We start from the raw sequence: 18,955 nt of genomic DNA on the forward strand, positions 1-18,955 counted from the left end.
ATTCAACTGATCTTCGTCTGAAAAATTTTTATACGTCTGCCAGCATTCCCTGCACCACCACACTCTGCCCCATCAAGCAATCTCCTGTCCCAATAGTGACGGCGGAGCCGGGGGTTAGCCTGATAGAAAATGGGGCCACGACTACAACCCCCGAGGCACCCCTGGCACCCCGTTACATGTGGCGTAGTCGGCAGGATCCGGATTATCTGCAGGGGGTCCCGATTCAAGAAGATGGAGACCAAGTGGTGCCTAAGGCGTTGGACCAGGCACAAGACGGCGGTAAGATGGCCGCCGTCTTCACGAGCACAGCGAGCGCGCGAAGAATTGGCGCCAAATGAAAGACCCTGAGTTGGCCGGCGAAGAAAAAGAAGTACAGAGTGCGCCGCTCAAAGAGGGGAGGTGCCGGCCCCAAGATGTTGCTGAAGACATGTGAAGAGGGCGGCGTTGCAGGAAAAAAGAGGTGTCGCCTGTGCTGGGGCGATTTGCTGTGTGAGACTGGGGGTGGAGTGTATACAAGAGCGGGAAAAGAAGGCCCGCCTCCACTTTCCCCAGCATCTCCACCGTCCCTGGCGCCATTACAGGAAGAGCTGCAAGAGACGCCAACTCAACAACTGACCTTAAGTGAGATGGAGACTCAGAGGAAGCAGCAAGCTGCAGCGGCTGCGCTGGTGGCAACCAGCCTGGGGAGAGGATGCCCGAGGCGGACCACAGCCGAGGAAGCCTGACCCGTCGACAGTCCCCGCCGCCTGAAACCGACCCGGTGCAAGAGAGGTTGCTGGCCGAGACCGTGGCCCGTGAGATGATGGCCGGTCCCCTTAGCGACGAGTTTGATCGGCAGTGTACCGTTGGCACCGTGGTCAAATTCAATCAGGCCGGAGGCTACGGGTTCATCGAAGATGATGCGACCGGGGATCACTGTTTCTACAACCGGGTTAATCTAGACACTGAGGGGCTACCCCAACGCCTCCATACACTGTACCCGGGAGAGAAAGTAAAGTTCCGGAGAGAAGTTGGATGCCGGGGCCTATTTGCCGTGGGAGTGACACGGATGCCCACCGCACAAGAGGCCGCACAGTGGCAACAAGAGATTGAATGGGAAGAGTGTCAGTACCAGAGACGTACACAACAGAGACCGGTGCTGGCTGCGATTTCCCGGCCGAGAAACACGCTGGCGGTGCCGCCAGAAGTCATGACAGGACTGAGTGCTGACCCAGAAAAGGGGACACCGGCGGTGTTAGCAATTCACCAGAGTATGGTCACACACCCGGTGATCGTCGTGGGTAGTCCCCAGCCGTCCCGTTCAGCGACCCCGTCACCCCCGTCGGGGGTTGAGGAGGCAAAACCGGAGACAGAGGCGCTAGAACCACCAGCCAATTACGAACCGTTCCGGAGGCTACGCCGCTTGCCAGGTCAGTCCCTCTCCGATTATGTGAGGGTCCAGCGGGCCGAATGGCAGCGCGCTTACCATCCCGTGTGACCCGTAATGACCGGAGGTAATGGACATGTTCGTGTTAAGTACCGGCATTGTTGAAAGAGCCGAGAAAGGTTTACCGTTTGCAACCATGTTCAAGTTACCGAGCCCGGAAGGAGCCTGATGCCGGACTGTGCAAGGGGCTTCCTCTGTGATGTAAACGGAGACTTTATTGTTTGTGCTCCTGCCTGCAAAGACCGGGAGTGCTGTGAAGGCCTCCGGGCACACTGCCTACAAAGACCGGGAGCTCCCAGGGAGGGACTCCGGGCGCCGAACTTGGACGCTCAGTGGTTGTCTCTGTTCAAGAAGGTTTTAATGTTTTATCCAAAGTTTGCCTTGCTGCTAAATTGTGTTTTGCAGGTGCGAGCCTTGCCGGGAGGCTAAGGCAGAAAGAGGGGAGGAATGTAAGGGGTGGACGGACCCCTTACAAGGAGGCGCAGTTTTCCCCTGAAGATACCCCATGCAGGGGTAGATAAAGTAGTTAATGTTGATGTTATTAATAAAAATGTTTTTACTGTGTAGTGGGTTTTCCCCCTAGAGCCCGGGTGGGACGGCTGTCCCCATAGAAACAGTGCAGGAGGGAGGAGGAGCCGGCAGGTTAGGGGGAAGGGAGAGAAGTGTGTGTTGAAGGCAGTCGAGTCCGGGACAGGGGAGAAGGAACAGCAGGGGCAGAGTGTGGGAGCTGGGTGTACAGAAAAGCGAAGGAAAGGAGAGAAAAAGTGTCCTCAAGGGTGAAGCAGAAATTGTGTGGGTCAAGTCTGTGATAGCCGGAGTGGGAGCCTAGGTGAAGTAGAGTAGCCGGGCACATCCCCACTAGAGGAGACGTCCAGAAGAGGTTTTCCCCCAGCAGAAGTTGTGAAACGTCGCCATCAGATTGTTGCCACTGTTGTGAAGATGCGTGCAATAAAGATGCCTTCTGATTCAACTGATCTTCGTCTGAAAAATCTTTATACGTCTGCCAGCATTCCCTGCACCACCACACTCTGCCCCATCAAGCAATCTCCTGTCCCAATAGTGACGGCGGAGCCGGGGGTTAGCCTGATAGAAAATGGGGCCACGACTACAACCCCCGAGGCACCCCTGGCACCCCGTTACACAAGTCTGATTGGAAACAACAAAAACGCATGTGATTGGCATCTCAGTTTTGTGAAAAAAAAATACCAGGAGATTTTAAAAAGAAAAAAAAAAAAAAAAGCAGCTTTAATGCATAACATACCAACAAAAGATGAAAAAAAAAAGCGATAAAAATGCATGTTAAAAAACAAACAAAAAAACCCCCACACAAACGCATGTAACTATTTACAGTGGGGAAAATAAGTATTTGATCCTCTGGCAGTTTTGCAAGTTTTCCACCTACAAACAATGGAGAGATCTGTAGGTAACTTCAATCGTGGCAGACAAAATAAAAAAGAATCCAGAAAATCACATTGTACGATTCTTAAATAATTAATTTGCATTTTATTGCATGAAATAAGTATTTGATCACCGACCAACCAGCGAGAATTTTGCTCTCACAGACCTGTTATATTTTCTCCTACTCTGCTCTCATTACCTGTATTAATTGCACCTGTAGGAACTTGTTACCTGTATAAAAGACACCTGGTCACACACTCAAACATCTCCACCATGGACAAGACCAAAGAGTTGTCTAAGGACAAAATTGTAGACCTGCACAAGGCTGGTATGGGCTACAGGACAATAGGCAAGCAGCTTGGTGAGAAGGCAACAACTGTTGATGCAATTATTAGAAAACGGAAGAAAACACAAGATGACTGTCAATCTTACTTGGTCTGGGGCTCCATGTAAGATCTCACCTTGTGGGTTAAGGATGATTGTGAAAAAGGTCAGGAATCAATTGATCAATGACCTGATGAGAGCTGGGACCACAGTCTGAAAGATTACCATTAGTAACACACTTGGTACTTGTAACTAGTGATGAGTGCGCACTACCATGCTCGGGTGCTCGGTACTGGTAACTAGTGATGAGTGGGCACTACCATGCTCGGGTGCTCAGTACTGGTAACTAGTGATGAGTGGGCACTACCATGCTCGGGTGCTCAGTACTGGTAACTAGTGATGAGTGGGCACTACCATGCTCGGGTGCTCGGTACTTGTATTGAGTAGTTGGATTCTTGGATGGGCGCAACTCGAGTTCACAGGTAAAATGGAACACAATAGGGAACTAGAGCATTTTTTTACAGGAAATCCTAAAGGAAAAATGCTCGATTTCCCCATTAATATCCATTATACTCAGTACATGAGTCACGCCCATCCGAGAATCCAACTGCTCAATACAAGTAGTGCCGGCTCATCACTAATGTTGAGCTATTGGTCTTCAGAGGGCCCATTTCCGTTCGTGTCCGCCAGTGTTAAGGTGTAAAGGTTTGCACCAGTAGTCGATATAGGGTTATGATACAAAATTCCTGGATCCTGGTCCCACCCTTGAGAACTTCTTACTGAAGAGGACGGGGACCACTGACTGCCATATCCTGGTTGCAATATTCTCCATACACTTCCATGGAAAAGTAATAGCTATGTGATTATAGGCAGCTGGGAGGAATCATTAGTTAATCAGATCCAGTCATGATTCCGAGCTCCCTGGCGGTCATAGAGTTTAGAGAAGTTGGTCTAATACTCATGATCTATCCCCGATGAAGACGCCATTCGTTATTTTAGCAGAATGGGCGTAGAAAAGAAGTCCACAGACTCCATAGAGAAACATAGGATCACACTGTTTTATATTTCCCTTAAAAATTAGAACGTCCAACATCTATGGCCATCAGTATTGTCAGGTGAGCGATCGCAAATTGTCCCTACATTAATGACGTCCTCTTAATCTATTCATTTTTTTTATATAATTAATAACATGAGACAAATAGAGTCGACGAGTTTAATTTTTTTTTTTTTGTATAAAATTTATTTTATTTTTCCAGACCGAACTGCAATAAAAACTGGACTGAGATAACAGGATAAAAAAAAGTTGCAAATGACATCTGACGTTTAGCCACCAGGGGGCGCTGCTCACACTAAAGAAGCCCAGACACCGCTGGGTGTGATGAGCAGCGCCGACGCCCCCCCTCACCAGGAGATTATAGGAAAACTTCATCCACAGATTCCAGTTTTATCTGAATGCAAGAAAAATACAATTAAATTAGCACCGCTGATTGCAAGTCGTCTGGTCCAGTTGTGGGGTCTTCTTCACAGCCCCCTCTCCTCTTATATATATTTACTTATATTCTTGTTATTTATATTATTATTATACACTTCAGGGACAAGGCGTAGATACATCACAAATACAATAAGACCGCTTACTGTGTACATACAGTATAATACACCCCTCCCCCACCGCCGTATCTGACAACCCTGTGATGCAATCTCTACTGAATTACAACATGAGTTGTCAGCAAATATCACTCCTCCGATGGGCTTATGTTGGGAAAAGCAAATTAAAAGTTAAAATACTTAGTTATTAATTTATTAATGTTAATGTTATATCGCAAATTTTGCTAAATATGTTCATTTTTTTATTGTATGTTCAGTTAGAACATATTATAGTAGCTATATTCTAGCCATAGGGGCAGTATTATAACAGTTAAGAAGGGCAGTATTAGGCTATGTGCGCACGCTGCGGATTTTCTGCAGAAAATGTGTCTAATATTTCTGCAGTCATTCCCCAGCAAATCCTACAAGTTTTAAAAAATGCTGTGCGCACACTGCGGGTTTTTTTTATACTCGTGGAATTTCTGCTGCGGAATTAATGAGCATGTCACTTCTTTTGCGCAGATACCTGCGAATCCGTAGGGACCAACCTGCGGAAAAACCGCGGCAAATCGGCATCAAACCGCGTGCGGATTTCGTTGAGGTTTTGGTGCAGTTTTTCCTTAAGAAAAAGTCAATTTCTATTGCGCACATGGCCTTATAATAGTTTTATTTTTACACATAGGTGGCCGATGTTATACTTATTAAGCAAGTATCAAAATTTAAGTAGTTATATATGGACAGTATTATAGTAGTTATAGTTCATAGGGGCAGTATTAAAGTAGTTATGTATATTCTTGCACATAGCAGCAGTATTATAGTAGTTATATTCTTGTACATAGGAGCAGTATTATAGTAGTTATATTCTTGTATATAGGGGCAGTATTATAGTAGTTATATTCTTGTACATAGGGGCAGTATTATAGTAGTTATATTCTTGTACATAGGGGCAGTATTATAGTAGTTATATTCTTGTACATAGGGGCAGTATTATAGTAGTTATATTATAGTTCATAGGGGCAGTATTATACTATTACATTCTTGGTCAGAGGGGCAGTGTCTATAAGGGGCGGTATTATGGAATCTAGTACTGGTTATATTGCACATAGGGGGCAGTATTATAGTAGTTATATTCTTGTACATAGGGGGCAGTATTATAGTAACTATATTCTAGTACATAGGGGCAGTATTATAGTAGTTATATTCTTGTTCATAGCGGGCAGTATGATAATAGTTGTATGCTTGGAGGGTAGTAGCTGTACTTAGGGTTCAGTGTCGTACTTATTAAATTGTCTATAAGGGGCGGTATTATGAAATCTTATACTGGTTATATTATTGTACATAGGGGCAGTATTGGATGATAGTAGCTGAAATTAGGGAGCAGTTATATTTTTTTACACAGGGGGCTGTATTCTAGTAGTTATATTCTTGTACATAGGGGGCAGTATTATAGTAGTTATCTTCTTGTTGATAGGGGCAGTATTATATTATTATATTCTTGGTCATAGGGGGCAGTATTATATTATTATATTCTTGGTCATAGGGGGCAGTATTATACTATTATATTCTTGGTCATAGGGGCAGTATTATAATAGTTGTATCCTTGGAGGACAGTAGCTGTAATTAGGGGTCAGTGTCGTACATATTAGATTCTTGTCTATAAGGGGCAGTATTGCGGAATCTAACACTGGTTATATTATTGGACATAGGAGGAAATAGGAGGAAATATTATAGTAGTTATATTCTTGTACATAGGGGGCAGTATTATAGTAGTTATATTCTTGTACATAAGGGCAGTATTATAGTAGTTATATTCTTGTACATAAGGGCAGTATTATAGTAGTTTTATTCTGGTACATAGGGGCAGTACATCTACTTTGTGAGTTTCTAATATGAACCATACAAACAAAGTAACACATTTAGCAAAACTTGCACAATCACTAACACTACAAATCTAGAGGAATTTTCTAGTGTATTATTATCTTTGGGATTCTTATCATAAAACAATCTATAAAACCTTCTTCACACTATTCTCTGTCACACCAACAATTGTCAGGATTGTATTGTTTGGCGTAACCACGAAATGGGACATCAAGTACTAGACAAATGATAGCAAGCCCAACAAGAGCTCCATCTACTGGTGACCATAGACACACAAGTTATCAGCCATAAAGTTGGCCACCTCTTCTTCAGACTTAATCACTCCAACCCATCAGGAATAATTATATATCTCGGGTAATGTAACACAAAATCCTCTTGTGGAAAGCATAATCTGAAACGGCCGAGCTGGAGGCTTGGAAAGCTTATCATTATATTCACATACAGAAAGAAATTAAAGTAATTCTACTTAAAAATAAAAAATAATAATAATTAAATATTTCAAAAAAACGTTGTCTGCCTTCTTTAAAAATTCACATGTCCACAATATGGTCGCCTCGATTGTGATTGAGTAGATGCTTTTTCCATCTCTTGTTTGGGTGTTTTTTGTTTTTTTTTTTGTTTTTTTTTTTCAAAGTGCTTTGAAGACTGATAGGAACTTCTTGGAAACGCATTCTACGTATACAGTGACCGCCATGTAGTATTTTATATATCGATTAGTCTGATCATGTGAACTGCACTGCAGCTATATATTATTGTTAATGTGTAGAGAAAAGGGAAGTAAAAGTAAAAATAAAAAAAACTGCAAAAGCCAAAAAATAAAGTTCTTAGAGGGAAAAACATGTTGCAACGAACATTTCAACAACCTTCATGGAAGATGTCACTCAATTTGCCTTCCACTCCGACTGTCCAGGATGACAGATCTCCTTTGGGGTTGGTAAAAACAACTTGGGGATGTTTCAAGTCTTTGACCATTTTTGGGGATTGTCATCTTATTCCGGAGTATAACCCCATCCGGCGTTCTTTGGTTCTCACCCGTGGATTCTTGGTTTGCCTGGATTGGGCTCTTAATAGGACTCAGAAGAATTTTTGAGTCAATGGAAGGGTGATCCATAATGGGAAACGGTGGGCTGAAGAGGATTAGACTCTGAGGTCTTCCAGCTCTTGCCCGAAATGAAGACCTTGAAAGTCCAGAAGATCTTTCCATTTTGGATGACAAAGGTATATCTACTGAAGCTTCCCCATCAGAAGTCCGCTTCCTACGGAGGACTGGGGCATCTAAAGGAATGCTATGATTGATGTCTGCAGAGGAGTTCAAACCGGAATGATGGGAATTATCTGCAGTAATTGGGTCATTGTTTTCCTTCTCTTCTACAGGTTTGACCTCTGTTTTTGGAGTCTTTGGAATGTCATTATGTCCAGTCAATGGTGGTAAAGGCTGCTTTGGTCTCAGGTCAGGTTCACTCACTACATCTTTTTTCTCCAGATCTGGGACTTCGGACTCCGCATTTACTGTCTGCAAAGGTTGTGGTATTTGAGTGTACTGAAGCTTCGGTGGTATGACTGGCACTGCTTTGGCTTGACACATTTTTATCATGAATGATGCCCTAACGGCAGATACACTCACGGGAGCTGAATTGCGCCGACTCATCGGATGGTGATTCGTTGATGTATAGTCCACATCTATACTTTGATTTGGTAAGGATGGCTTCTCGTTCAGGTTTTGTGACCGGTCACACAGAGCTATCGTCATCACTGTACTTGACTGGTGAATCTGTTGATTCTTTGGATTTATAGACTCAGGAGGGGTTGCATTTTCAAAAGTAAAAATGGCAGCTCCTGATGTTGAGGTGTTGTCTAAGGTCAAAGATGTTGGTCGTGTTTTTGGTTTCTCCGAGACCTCATGGTCTTTACCAATTCGGTTTTCAATTGGCTCCACCTGATTACAAACAGTAGGTGGCATTTGTATGTCCTGGGTATTCGGCAAATTATCTAAATCATTTAAGGGCATGGTAGAGTTTACGTTTGTACCATCCCTTTCCCATGACATATTTATCCCAGATTTTAAATATGGACTTGTTTCATTACTAATAGTGCAGCTATCACTCTTATTTCCAATCACCGGCACCTCGGGAAGATTAGATATCATTGGGTAACGTTTTGGTTCTCTCTGCCTATTTAGATTAAATATTTTATCAGTTCTTGATTTTATGTATGAACCTCCATCTGCTTTCATTTCGGCAACTTTCATGGTCCACTGACTTGCCCTACTGTCTTTACTGTCCAGAGATAAACTACGAGTGAACTCTGGCCTTTTGTACAATTCTCCGGTGGTTCCTCTTCTCTTTGGTGGTACAGCTGGTGCTTCCTTCTCAAGAAAGTTCTTTAATTTTGGAGAATGCAGTGGACTTGTTATCCAGTGGTGATCTTCCCAAAATTCTTCAAGCTCAAATGTGTGTACACTTTCGACCTCAATATCGTAGTCATCATTGTCTAAAGACTCGCTTGATTTTCTTTCATCAACCTTATATTCTATATTTTTAACTTTTTCTAAATCCACACTCGTTTCCAACTTCTTGCCACATTCCTTCTTAGTGCCTTCTTCTATATTTGCATCATCCTTGTCAGACTTATCAGAAGCCAGTTCCATCGAGCTTCCAAGAGTCGGCAACTCTGAAAATTGGTCGTCAATTACTGGTTGATCCTGCTTTGTGCTTTCCTGGAACTCTTGAGGTAGAGTGCTGCTAATTTCCAGTTTATTTGTATCTGAAGCAATGAGGTTATCCTTCTGAGATTTGGCATCTTTTATTACATCATCATCTACAGGTTCCGAAAGTAAGTCTGTACGAAGACTAGATAAGCCATCAGTAACCCCATCAGATTCTACAGGAAGATCAGTTGTAGTAAGAGGTGATGAACGTCTCTTAGGATCCATGGTACTTTCTAAATGGGTAGAAAGGTCTTCCTCGGACTCTGTAATTTTAAGCTCTTGTTGGATATTTGACCAAAGTGGATCCAGTAGATTGATGGAGGCATCATCATCCTTAAAAAAGAAAAAACACAAAAACAGTAAATTAAAGTTTGACAAATGGAAAAAATAGCAAATGTTCTTAAGTTCTTCTCAACTTTATGTTTAAATATTTATATCCATTAAAGATTTCTAGGACACTGAAAAAAAGGAGAACAAGGGTCTCCTGAACCTGATCCAGCATGATATCTCCCACAAAACAAAATGGAGACAGCTCAGAGCATAAGTAGCCAATTGTTCATTCTCGAACTACCGGTAGATGTTACGAACAATGGCCTCCTCTGAAGGTTAAAAATGGGACCTATATCTGACACAACAATAAAAAAAAAAACCAATCCAATAAAGGGTAATAAATTGGTTGCCCTAGCTGGAAATCCTTGTACTAATGTTAGAGAGGAGTTGTTAGACTCGGTGCAGACAGGTATTACATTGCTACCCACTCTTTATTGGTCTTGCTCTAGAGTATAGACAATCTCACAGCTACAAACTATATTCCAAGGTCCAGTCTAGTTTGAGACTCCCAGTTCAGTCGCAATCAGCTGAAGCGTACCCGTACATACCTGGTCATTCAAGAACAGATCGCCTATATCACGGATTTGAGTCTTCTCTTCGGCAGGTGTTTTGATTGGTTCCGGTTTTTTGGGTTCTGAGTCTTCGACTAAAGGTAGCTCATTAATGGACACAAAAGTGTGCTCAACCGGCCTCCTGTCTGCTGCTGAGCTGGGCAGTATGTCTGGTAATTGGGACATTTCCAGCAAGATTTCCTTGAGGGTCAAGGTTCGATCATCTTCTGCAAGGACAAAACACAAATATTACTCATTAGAAAAAATTATTATGACAATGTGGGTTATCGTTTCGAAAATGTAAAAAGATGAAAACAAGAGGGTTTGAGTCAATGACGTGCCAACTATGTCTATCATTACTTCGCCTTATGATGCACGTCAATACAACATGCTAGCAAAACCCTTGACAGGCTGCAATCCATATCACAACCACTAGGTGGTCACTTATACAGTAGACACATGTAGCATAAACATCTGACAGAGTATCACAAAATCATTTTTATTTCTATAGCTGGTCATCTTGTGACACTCATCTTGGGAAATATTGAACCAAGAGGAATGGTAAGGAAGGAGACATCAGCACATGCTTCTGAGACTCTGGTAGACGAAGTTATGAAAAAACATTATTCACTATCTAGGATTACCTTCAAACAAATCTGGGCTAAGGTCTTTAAGACACGGTCTTCTCGGCTCATGCAATCTAATTGGCTCGGCCGCATCTGGAGATCGTGGTGGTGATGTACGTCCACTTTTGGTAACTGAGTCTGCACCTGGAGATTTGGGACCCGCATCTGGTTCTAACAGAGGTAGCTCCTCAAGGCTGGAGAGAAGATGACGTTCCTTGGAATTGACTCTGCAAGGAGTACTGTTGGCATTGATGACTGCCGACACGCGTAGAGGAACGGAGACGGCAAACGGTTCTGAGATGTTGAGAGCTTTGCGCTGGTGTCTCGGCGAGGCTTCTAAAGGAAATAGACTGCCGGGGAAACCAGATTTAGTAGGTCCATCGCTTGAAGTATAAAATATCTTCCTTCCTTTTGGAGAGTTTTGCTCATTGTCCAGGTCATCACCGATCCGGAATACTTTCAACTGTTCAGGCAGGGGTTTCACCGGAGGAGTCTTGTGTGTGGTTTTGTCTTGGGCAGACCCTCCTGTAGCACCAATGGCTTCTTCGCTGTCCCATTCACTGTCTTGATTGCTCACATCATAAGCGCTACCAGATCCTGTAGCTCGAGACCTGAGGACTGGAATAAAGAAGCCACCAGCACCCACAGGTCTCTTGAATCGGACCACTTTTTCATCCTCACCTTCAAGACAAAAAAGTGGAAAGTGTTTTTTTTTTTCTCATTCTGACCATTTATGCTCATTAGAATAGTTATAGTATATATTACAGTGTTATTCTATCATTATTCGACAAATTGCTAGCAAGGGTCTTCTCATCACAAAGCAATGGCATCATAAGTTCATTTGTTTGATTGGTGGGGGTGTCTAACTGTAGAGGGCTAAATAAAATACACACCAAACGATTGCAGCAGCCACTGTGTGCGCCAAGACATATGAAAATATCGAATATATGATATATAAACTGCATTACGGCTGTATGGACGATACTTGTCACACAAATTGGCAAATTCAGGAGAGCCCACCAGCCGCGACAAGGCATAACCTTCTTTGATGAACTTAAAAGGGAACCTGTCACCAGATTTTGGCCTTCTAAACTAAAACTAGTACCTTAAGCAGCACCTGTGCTGCATTGTATGAAGGTGCACCTTACCCCTTGACCCCCCTGTAGCTCTCAAAAATACCTTTATAAAATCTCCCACCCGGTATTATCCAGTCCGGTTCAATGGGCATCCCACTCCATGCCTCCTGTCTCTCCTTTCACAGTCCTCTTGTGCTGATTGACATGGATGATGCCTTGGTCGCCATCCACATAGGCGGGACAAAGCTCCATATTCAAGGCTGATGCAGGTGCACTTCACTCTGTCCTTTTGCGGGCAGAGCAGAAAACATAGGTGCGCCTGCGCAAACCGGTGAGTTCTTTGCGCAGGCGCGAGATTTTGCCCAGTGATGTGAATGAAATGGGTGACCTCATCCACATCACTGGGCAAAATCTCGCACCTGCGCAGACAACTCTCTGGTTTGCGCAGGCGCACCTATGTTTTCGACTCTGCCCGTAATGGGGCAGAGCAAAGTGCGCCTGCGTGAGCTGGGAATATTTTTGCACAGGCAAGAGATTTTGCCCATCCACGTGGATGGCATCAGAGGCATCATCCACGTCAATCAGCACAGGAGGACGGCGAATGGAGGGATAGGAGACGCAGATCTGGACACGCATCGGACCGGACAATTTACATACCGGGTGGAAGATTTTATAAAAGGTATTTTTGGGGTCTACAGGAGGGGTCAGTGGGTAACGTGCACCTTCATGGAATGCAGCACAGGCGCTGCTTAAGGTGCTAGCTTTAGTTTAGAAGGCCCAAATCTGGTGACAGGTTCCCTTTAACTTTCTTTTTTTAAATCAGATTTACTTCACCTTGACCAAGACCAGTCCAGTACCGCTAAGATCATAAGACCACGTGACCACTGTAGGGCCCGTGAATCCTGGTGCCACTGTCAGTATCGGGCTCCTCCACCCGGGACCACACTTTCACCTGTATCTACATTCTGAAACGGTCTCACCAGAGAAAGAATGGCTTCTCATGGCTGGTGGTGGTGGTGGCGGTGGGGTCCTGGTGCCACCATCAGCACCGGGTTCTTCTACCCCAGAATCGCACTTTCAACTGTATCTGTATCCTGAAAATATCTCTCCAGAGAAATGTCGCCTTGTCGTGGCTGCTGGTTACCCAATAATTAGCCAGTTTAAGTGTCTTGATATATAGTGACATAGATAGATGCATCTGCTGCTTGCATTGTACATGTTGTATCAGTACTATGCGGTATTAATCATTACGGGAGGCTTCAGTCCTGCCTTTTGCTTGCACTCATACATGTTTCCATCGCACCGTAAATCAGCGCCTGCCGCGAGGACAGAAATATGGATTACAAAGTAGCAAATCCTCTACATGACTGGTGTGACGGCACAAATCACCGGCGGAGTGGCTATAATTCTCAGCGACTGCGATAGGAGCACGGCACCGACCGGCACAACTTGTAAATATTATTTTTCGCCACCGCTGGAAGTGATTGATGAGCTCTTGACCGGTGTATAAAACTGTAGGCTCATAAACAGCGGAGTGTTACTGACCTTCAGTGGGTAATGAGCACAAGGAGTCCATGCTCTTAGCCGGTCGGATGGTGGCTTTATCTGCGGAGAGAGACATTCAACGTTATACATATAATAATGAAACGGAAACATCTTGACCCAAACATTTTTATACGTCACGGTTTGTAAATGGGAAAATGTTGAGAAACGTGATGGCGTTTTGCCTACGTACTTTACTTTTCAGATTTGAAAAGGTGCATAGTGGCACATTGAGTCTAAGGTCTCGATCAGGGTCTACAAGAAGCATCAGAAGCAGTTTGCATGATATAGGGCAATGAGCCAAAACATCCAGCTGCAGGGGTCGATTGACATCGCCCAACCACATTCAAGGGCTATCATGGTGCAGAGCAAGACAGGAATGGAGGACTGTACTCTTCGGCGATGAGTCCTACAATGATAGCAATGATAGCCGAAGATTAGTTTGGAGACTACACGGGCAATGCCATGAAGAGGAAACGTCACACCAGTCCTACTTCCATATCATGGTGTGTGGTGGCCTAATGTACGGTAGCCGGATGGCTCTAATCTTCTTATAGGTGCACTAACAGCTCGGCGTTACATTGATTTATTGGTGGAACCAGTTGTTTCTCACAAAGTGTCCCAGAAGAGGTTTGTCAATACAACAAAACCAGGCCGAATGGTACTCGTGGTATTGTGGGCTGCCAGCGAGGCCTAAACCTGCTCCCATGACTGCAGCGTCTCCGGACTTGTCTCCCATTGAGCACATTCGGGATGTCATTGGTAGAGATGGGCGAACCCGAGGTTAGGCGTTTGTGAAAAAAACATTCACACGCCCCCGGGAGTGAACTGTTTATGACTGGCTGGGGTTTGGGACCTGAACCCATTGGGGTTCAGGTGAAGTCCGGGTCTGGATGAACCTGCCAAGCCGAACTTCTACGGGTCCACTCATCTCCAGTCATTGGTCCGTGATTACACAGGAGCTGCCAGTAGAGGATGTTGATGATTTGCCTAACTGCATTCAGTGGCAGAAACGTCCTCAGACAACCATTAATGACCTCAGTGATGGCAGCAGAGAATGGAAGTGCTTGGATTTCTACACAAGGCTCCAAATTAGTCCAACATACAGTACTGCATTATTTCATGAAATACATTTATTACACAGAACTCCAAATCCCCTGCGTAGACAGTGATAAAAAAAAAAAATTATTACTACCTGCAGCCACCACAAGAGGGAACTCACGGTATACTAGTTTGTTATTAATTTAAAGTGGTTATCCAGTTTTATTATATTAAATTTTACTATAGGCCTAAGAACTAACAGGCAGTTTTGTTATGATGCGGTAACCGTAGAAGATTACAAAAAAAAAAATCCCATTAGTAGAAAAACACCAAGAAAAACAAGAGTAGTTGGAACCTGAGCTAACTACAATCCCCTAACCATCAGACCACACCAGAAGTAGCCGTGGAGCGTTCCTAACCACCTAGATGCCACATCATAGCCAGAGAAACTTACTACACCTCACAGATAGAAATTAAGAAATCTACCTTGCCTCAGAGAAGTCCCCAAAGGAAAAGCCAGCCCCCGACATAGAGATTACGGTGATGTAGAAAAACATGATACACAGACGGGAAAAATAGATTTAGCAAAAGCGAGGTCCGACTAACTAGATACAAAGGAAAGGAAAGGAAACCGATTGCGGTCAGTACAAAAACCCTGCAGAAAAATACCAATCTCCTGATAGAAGAAATGGCCCTGGAGGTCAAACGACCTCACCCCCACTATATCAGGTACTCTTGTAAATAATGGGAGAAACAAAATACCAAAAAGAACACACAAATACAATAATCCAAATAATCACGTTTGACAGGGAGAATCTCCCTTTTCTTGCAGAAGAGCTAGCAAAGGGGGAACCCCCATGTTCACCAAACTAGAAAAGCAAATCTTCACCTGCAAGAAAACAAATTCCAAACAAAACAAAAAGAAAAACAAACAAACAGCCTAAGGTGTAAACCAGGAAGCAACGCAAAGCTTGCAAACTTATTTGCAGAGGTCTTGCACAGGAAAACAGGAAAGGACAGAACTCCAAGTCAGGTTCAGAGACTAAGGAAAATTCAACTATCATCGGCGCCAGCAATGCAAAAAGTGCTCTCCTATAAGCACCAGGCTTGTCTGCAATAGGACTTCCTTAATTCCCAATTAACGCCGACACCTGTCTGAGTCACAGACTCAGAATCAGCTTCACTACCATTCCTGGCCACCAGGGGGAGCTCCAAAACAGCACCGACAGACGACATTCACAACACAGTTCATTGCTCACTACCTGCCTGTTCTGCCCTGCTCCAATCTCTGTTGGCACAGAGCGGGCACAGACCACTCCTGCCGGCAATCCAGCAGCGGCTTCTTTTCCGCTCTGCACGGTTGACGTGGTGTGTGTATAAAGATACATAAATCTCCATGTTTAGACTTACCGCCCATTTCTTTCTGCCCTCTGACAAACACACTTCCATTACGGCTCAGTTTAGATTTGGATTCGGTTCCAGACCGGCCAATGTTGAATATGGATCTCCATTTTTTAGACTTGGTGGAAAGTTTCCTCCTGTTAACATTTACCATGAAAAAAAAAACCCACATTATATTAAGAACAGATTCAGATTGGACAATCAAAATATTAGGGAGTCAGTCATAAAAATGTATAATACATGTTATCAAGATGGAGAGCGGAACGTCTGTTCCTAAATAATCCACAGTTATGTATAGCTTTAGTATTAGCGTATTTAACTGATAATGTTCATTCACTAGAGAGCGGTGACATCACTGAGGATGCAGCCTATCCATTCACTAGAGAGCAGTGACATCACTGAGAATGCAGCCTATCCATTCACTAGAGAGCGGTGACATCACTGAGGATGCAGCCTATCCATTCACTAGAGAGCAGTGACATCACTGAGAATGCAGCCTATCCATTCACTAGAGAGCGGTGACATCACTGAGGATGCAGCCTATCCATTCACTAGAGAGCAGTGACATCCCTGAGAATGCAGCCTATCCATTCACTAGAGAGCGGTGACATCACTGAGGATGCAGCCTATCCATTCACTAGAGAGCAGTGACATCACTGAGAATGCAGCCTATCCATCCACTAGAGAGCGGTGACATCACTGAGAATGCAGCCTATCCATTCACTAGAGAGCGGTGACATCACTGAGAATGCAGCCTATCCATTCACTAGAGAGCGGTGACATCACTGAGAATGCAGCCTATCCATTCACTAGAGAGCGGTGACATCACTGAGAATGCAGCCTATCCATTCACTAGAGAGCGGTGACATCACTGAGAATGCAGCCTATCCATTCACTAGAGACCAGTGACATCACTGAGAATGCAGCCTATCCATTCACTAGAGAGCAGTGACATCACTGAGAATGCAGCCTATCCATTCACTAGAGAGCGGTGACATCACTGAGGATGCAGCCTATCCATTCACTAGAGAGCGGTGACATCACTGAGAATGCAGCCTATCCATTCACTAGAGAGCGGTGACATCACTGAGCATGCAGCCTATCCATTCACTAGAGAGCAGTGACATCACTGAGAATGCAGCCTATCCATTCACTAGAGAGCGGTGACATCACTGAGAATGCAGCCTATCCATTCACTAGCGAGCGGTGACATCACTGAGAATGCAGCCTATCCATTCACTAGAGAGCAGTGACATCACTGAGAATGCAGCCTATCCATTCACTAGAGAGCGGTGACATCACTGAGAATTGATTGAAAAAATATACACGCCCGTAAAACAGGTGAGAGGAAGATTTAGCTTTAGAAATAAGCAGATCTGATATGGTCTCAGGATAATGTGTATTAGGTGGATACTAAACAGTGAAAAATTATGTTGTACTCTCCTGCAGATTGCGGTAAATCATTCTGCTGGATAATACCGGAAATTATAATCCTTTGTGAACATTTCAGATGTTATACTGCACATGAAAAAAAATGAAAACCAATGGAAAATGCAAAAAAAAAAAAAAAAAGAATATGAGCAAAACCATCAGTCATGGTGTAGTTCTTTAATGTGACCTGCAGGTGGCAGCATCTTACCACAATCCGTGCTATGGTGCATTGCGCAAGCCAAACTACAAAGGAAGTGTCAGTCTGGTACAGTGCTGCTGTGGAGCGCAAAAAGCACAACTCTCCAGAATCACAGCATGAACTCTGGAGGAGCGAAGATAGCGGTGTGAAATGTACCCTGCAGGGGCCCTATAGAAGCCGTACCCCTAGACCGATGGCCAAAGGGTCTTCATGAGAGACCCCATAAACAATCCTGTAAATCCAAAATTCTGCACTGAGTATTCTATTGGATTCAGATATATAATATTTTAAAAGTCCTCATATGAAAGTAACAAATAGATATGACCGTATTACAAAAGCACAATATGGCGGTATGTTGTGAATGATACAGTAGTGTAAATGCATTATCCATCTAAAGTTGCCTTACAACATAAATAAGTAAAGCAACCTTCCCCTACATGTGGTAATGTTTGGACAACAAATGGAAGTATTTAATAGGCAGTATATGGTAGTATTTTTTGGAAACTATATGGCCATATTAAATAAGCACTATATAGTGTGATTGTTACGGGTATTTTATGGTGGCATTACATCATCACTATATGGCAGTATTATATGTGCAAAATATAGAAACATTTCATTAACAGCATACAGCAGTATTATAGGCGCTATATACTGGTGTTATATGGCACTATAATATGGCAATAATGTAAAAAAATAATCTGAACCCTATACAGCAATATTATAAGCACTATGTGGTTGTTTTATTTTGCAGTATTTCATAGACACTCTGTGGCAACATTTTATAGGCCCCATGACGGTATCAATTGAGAGCAGTATTATAAAGGCACTCCATGTAGCCATATTATTGGAGCACTATGTGGCAGTGTGTTGTGATAGAATGGTAGTACTGTAGAAGGGCAATAATAATTTCCATTCTCCTTACAAAATAAATAAATATAACAGGGGCTTTGACTACATGGCAGCACTATTATATATGGGCACTCTATGGCAGTATTATATTACTATTATTAAATAATAATAATAATAATTATAGCACCATTTATTCCATGGTGCTTTACATTTGAAAAAGGCAGTATTATATGAGTATTGTGTGGCAGTATTACATGAGTATTGTGTGGCAGTATTACATGAGTATTGTATGGCAATATTACATGAGTATTGTATGGCAGTATTACATGAGTAATATATGGCAGTATTACATGAGTATTGTATGGCAGTATTACATGAGTACTGTATGGCAGTATTACATGAGTATTATATGGCAGTATTACATGAGTACTATATGGCAGTATTGTAGGAGTATGGTCTGGCAGTATTATGAGTATTAAATGGCAGTATTATATGAGTATTATATGGCAGTATTACATGAGTATTGTATGGCAGTATTACATGAGTACTGTATGGCAGTATTACATGAGTATTATATGGCAGTATTACA

The 18,955-nt window shown here is 43.3% G+C and overlaps 1 protein-coding gene across 1 annotated transcript in view; it reads right to left on the bottom strand.

Moving 5' to 3' along the window:
• Nucleotides 1-4,404: 4,404 nt before the first annotated feature.
• Nucleotides 4,405-18,955, bottom strand: part of ARHGAP31 (Rho GTPase activating protein 31) — a 176,797-nt gene continuing 162,246 nt past the window's right edge. The window contains exons 8-12 of the mRNA XM_075334901.1: nucleotides 15,894-16,021; nucleotides 13,446-13,505; nucleotides 10,843-11,505; nucleotides 10,196-10,425; nucleotides 4,405-9,650 (exon numbers count right to left, since the gene is read on the bottom strand). Of these exons, the coding sequence (XP_075191016.1) occupies nucleotides 7,488-9,650; nucleotides 10,196-10,425; nucleotides 10,843-11,505; nucleotides 13,446-13,505; nucleotides 15,894-16,021 (3,244 nt within the window). The 3' untranslated portion in view covers nucleotides 4,405-7,487. The remainder of the gene's footprint in view (nucleotides 9,651-10,195; nucleotides 10,426-10,842; nucleotides 11,506-13,445; nucleotides 13,506-15,893; nucleotides 16,022-18,955) is intronic.

The sequence above is a fragment of the Anomaloglossus baeobatrachus genome, chromosome 2 (genome assembly GCF_048569485.1).
Source record: "Anomaloglossus baeobatrachus isolate aAnoBae1 chromosome 2, aAnoBae1.hap1, whole genome shotgun sequence".
In the NCBI taxonomy this organism is placed as follows: Eukaryota; Metazoa; Chordata; class Amphibia; order Anura; family Aromobatidae; genus Anomaloglossus; species Anomaloglossus baeobatrachus.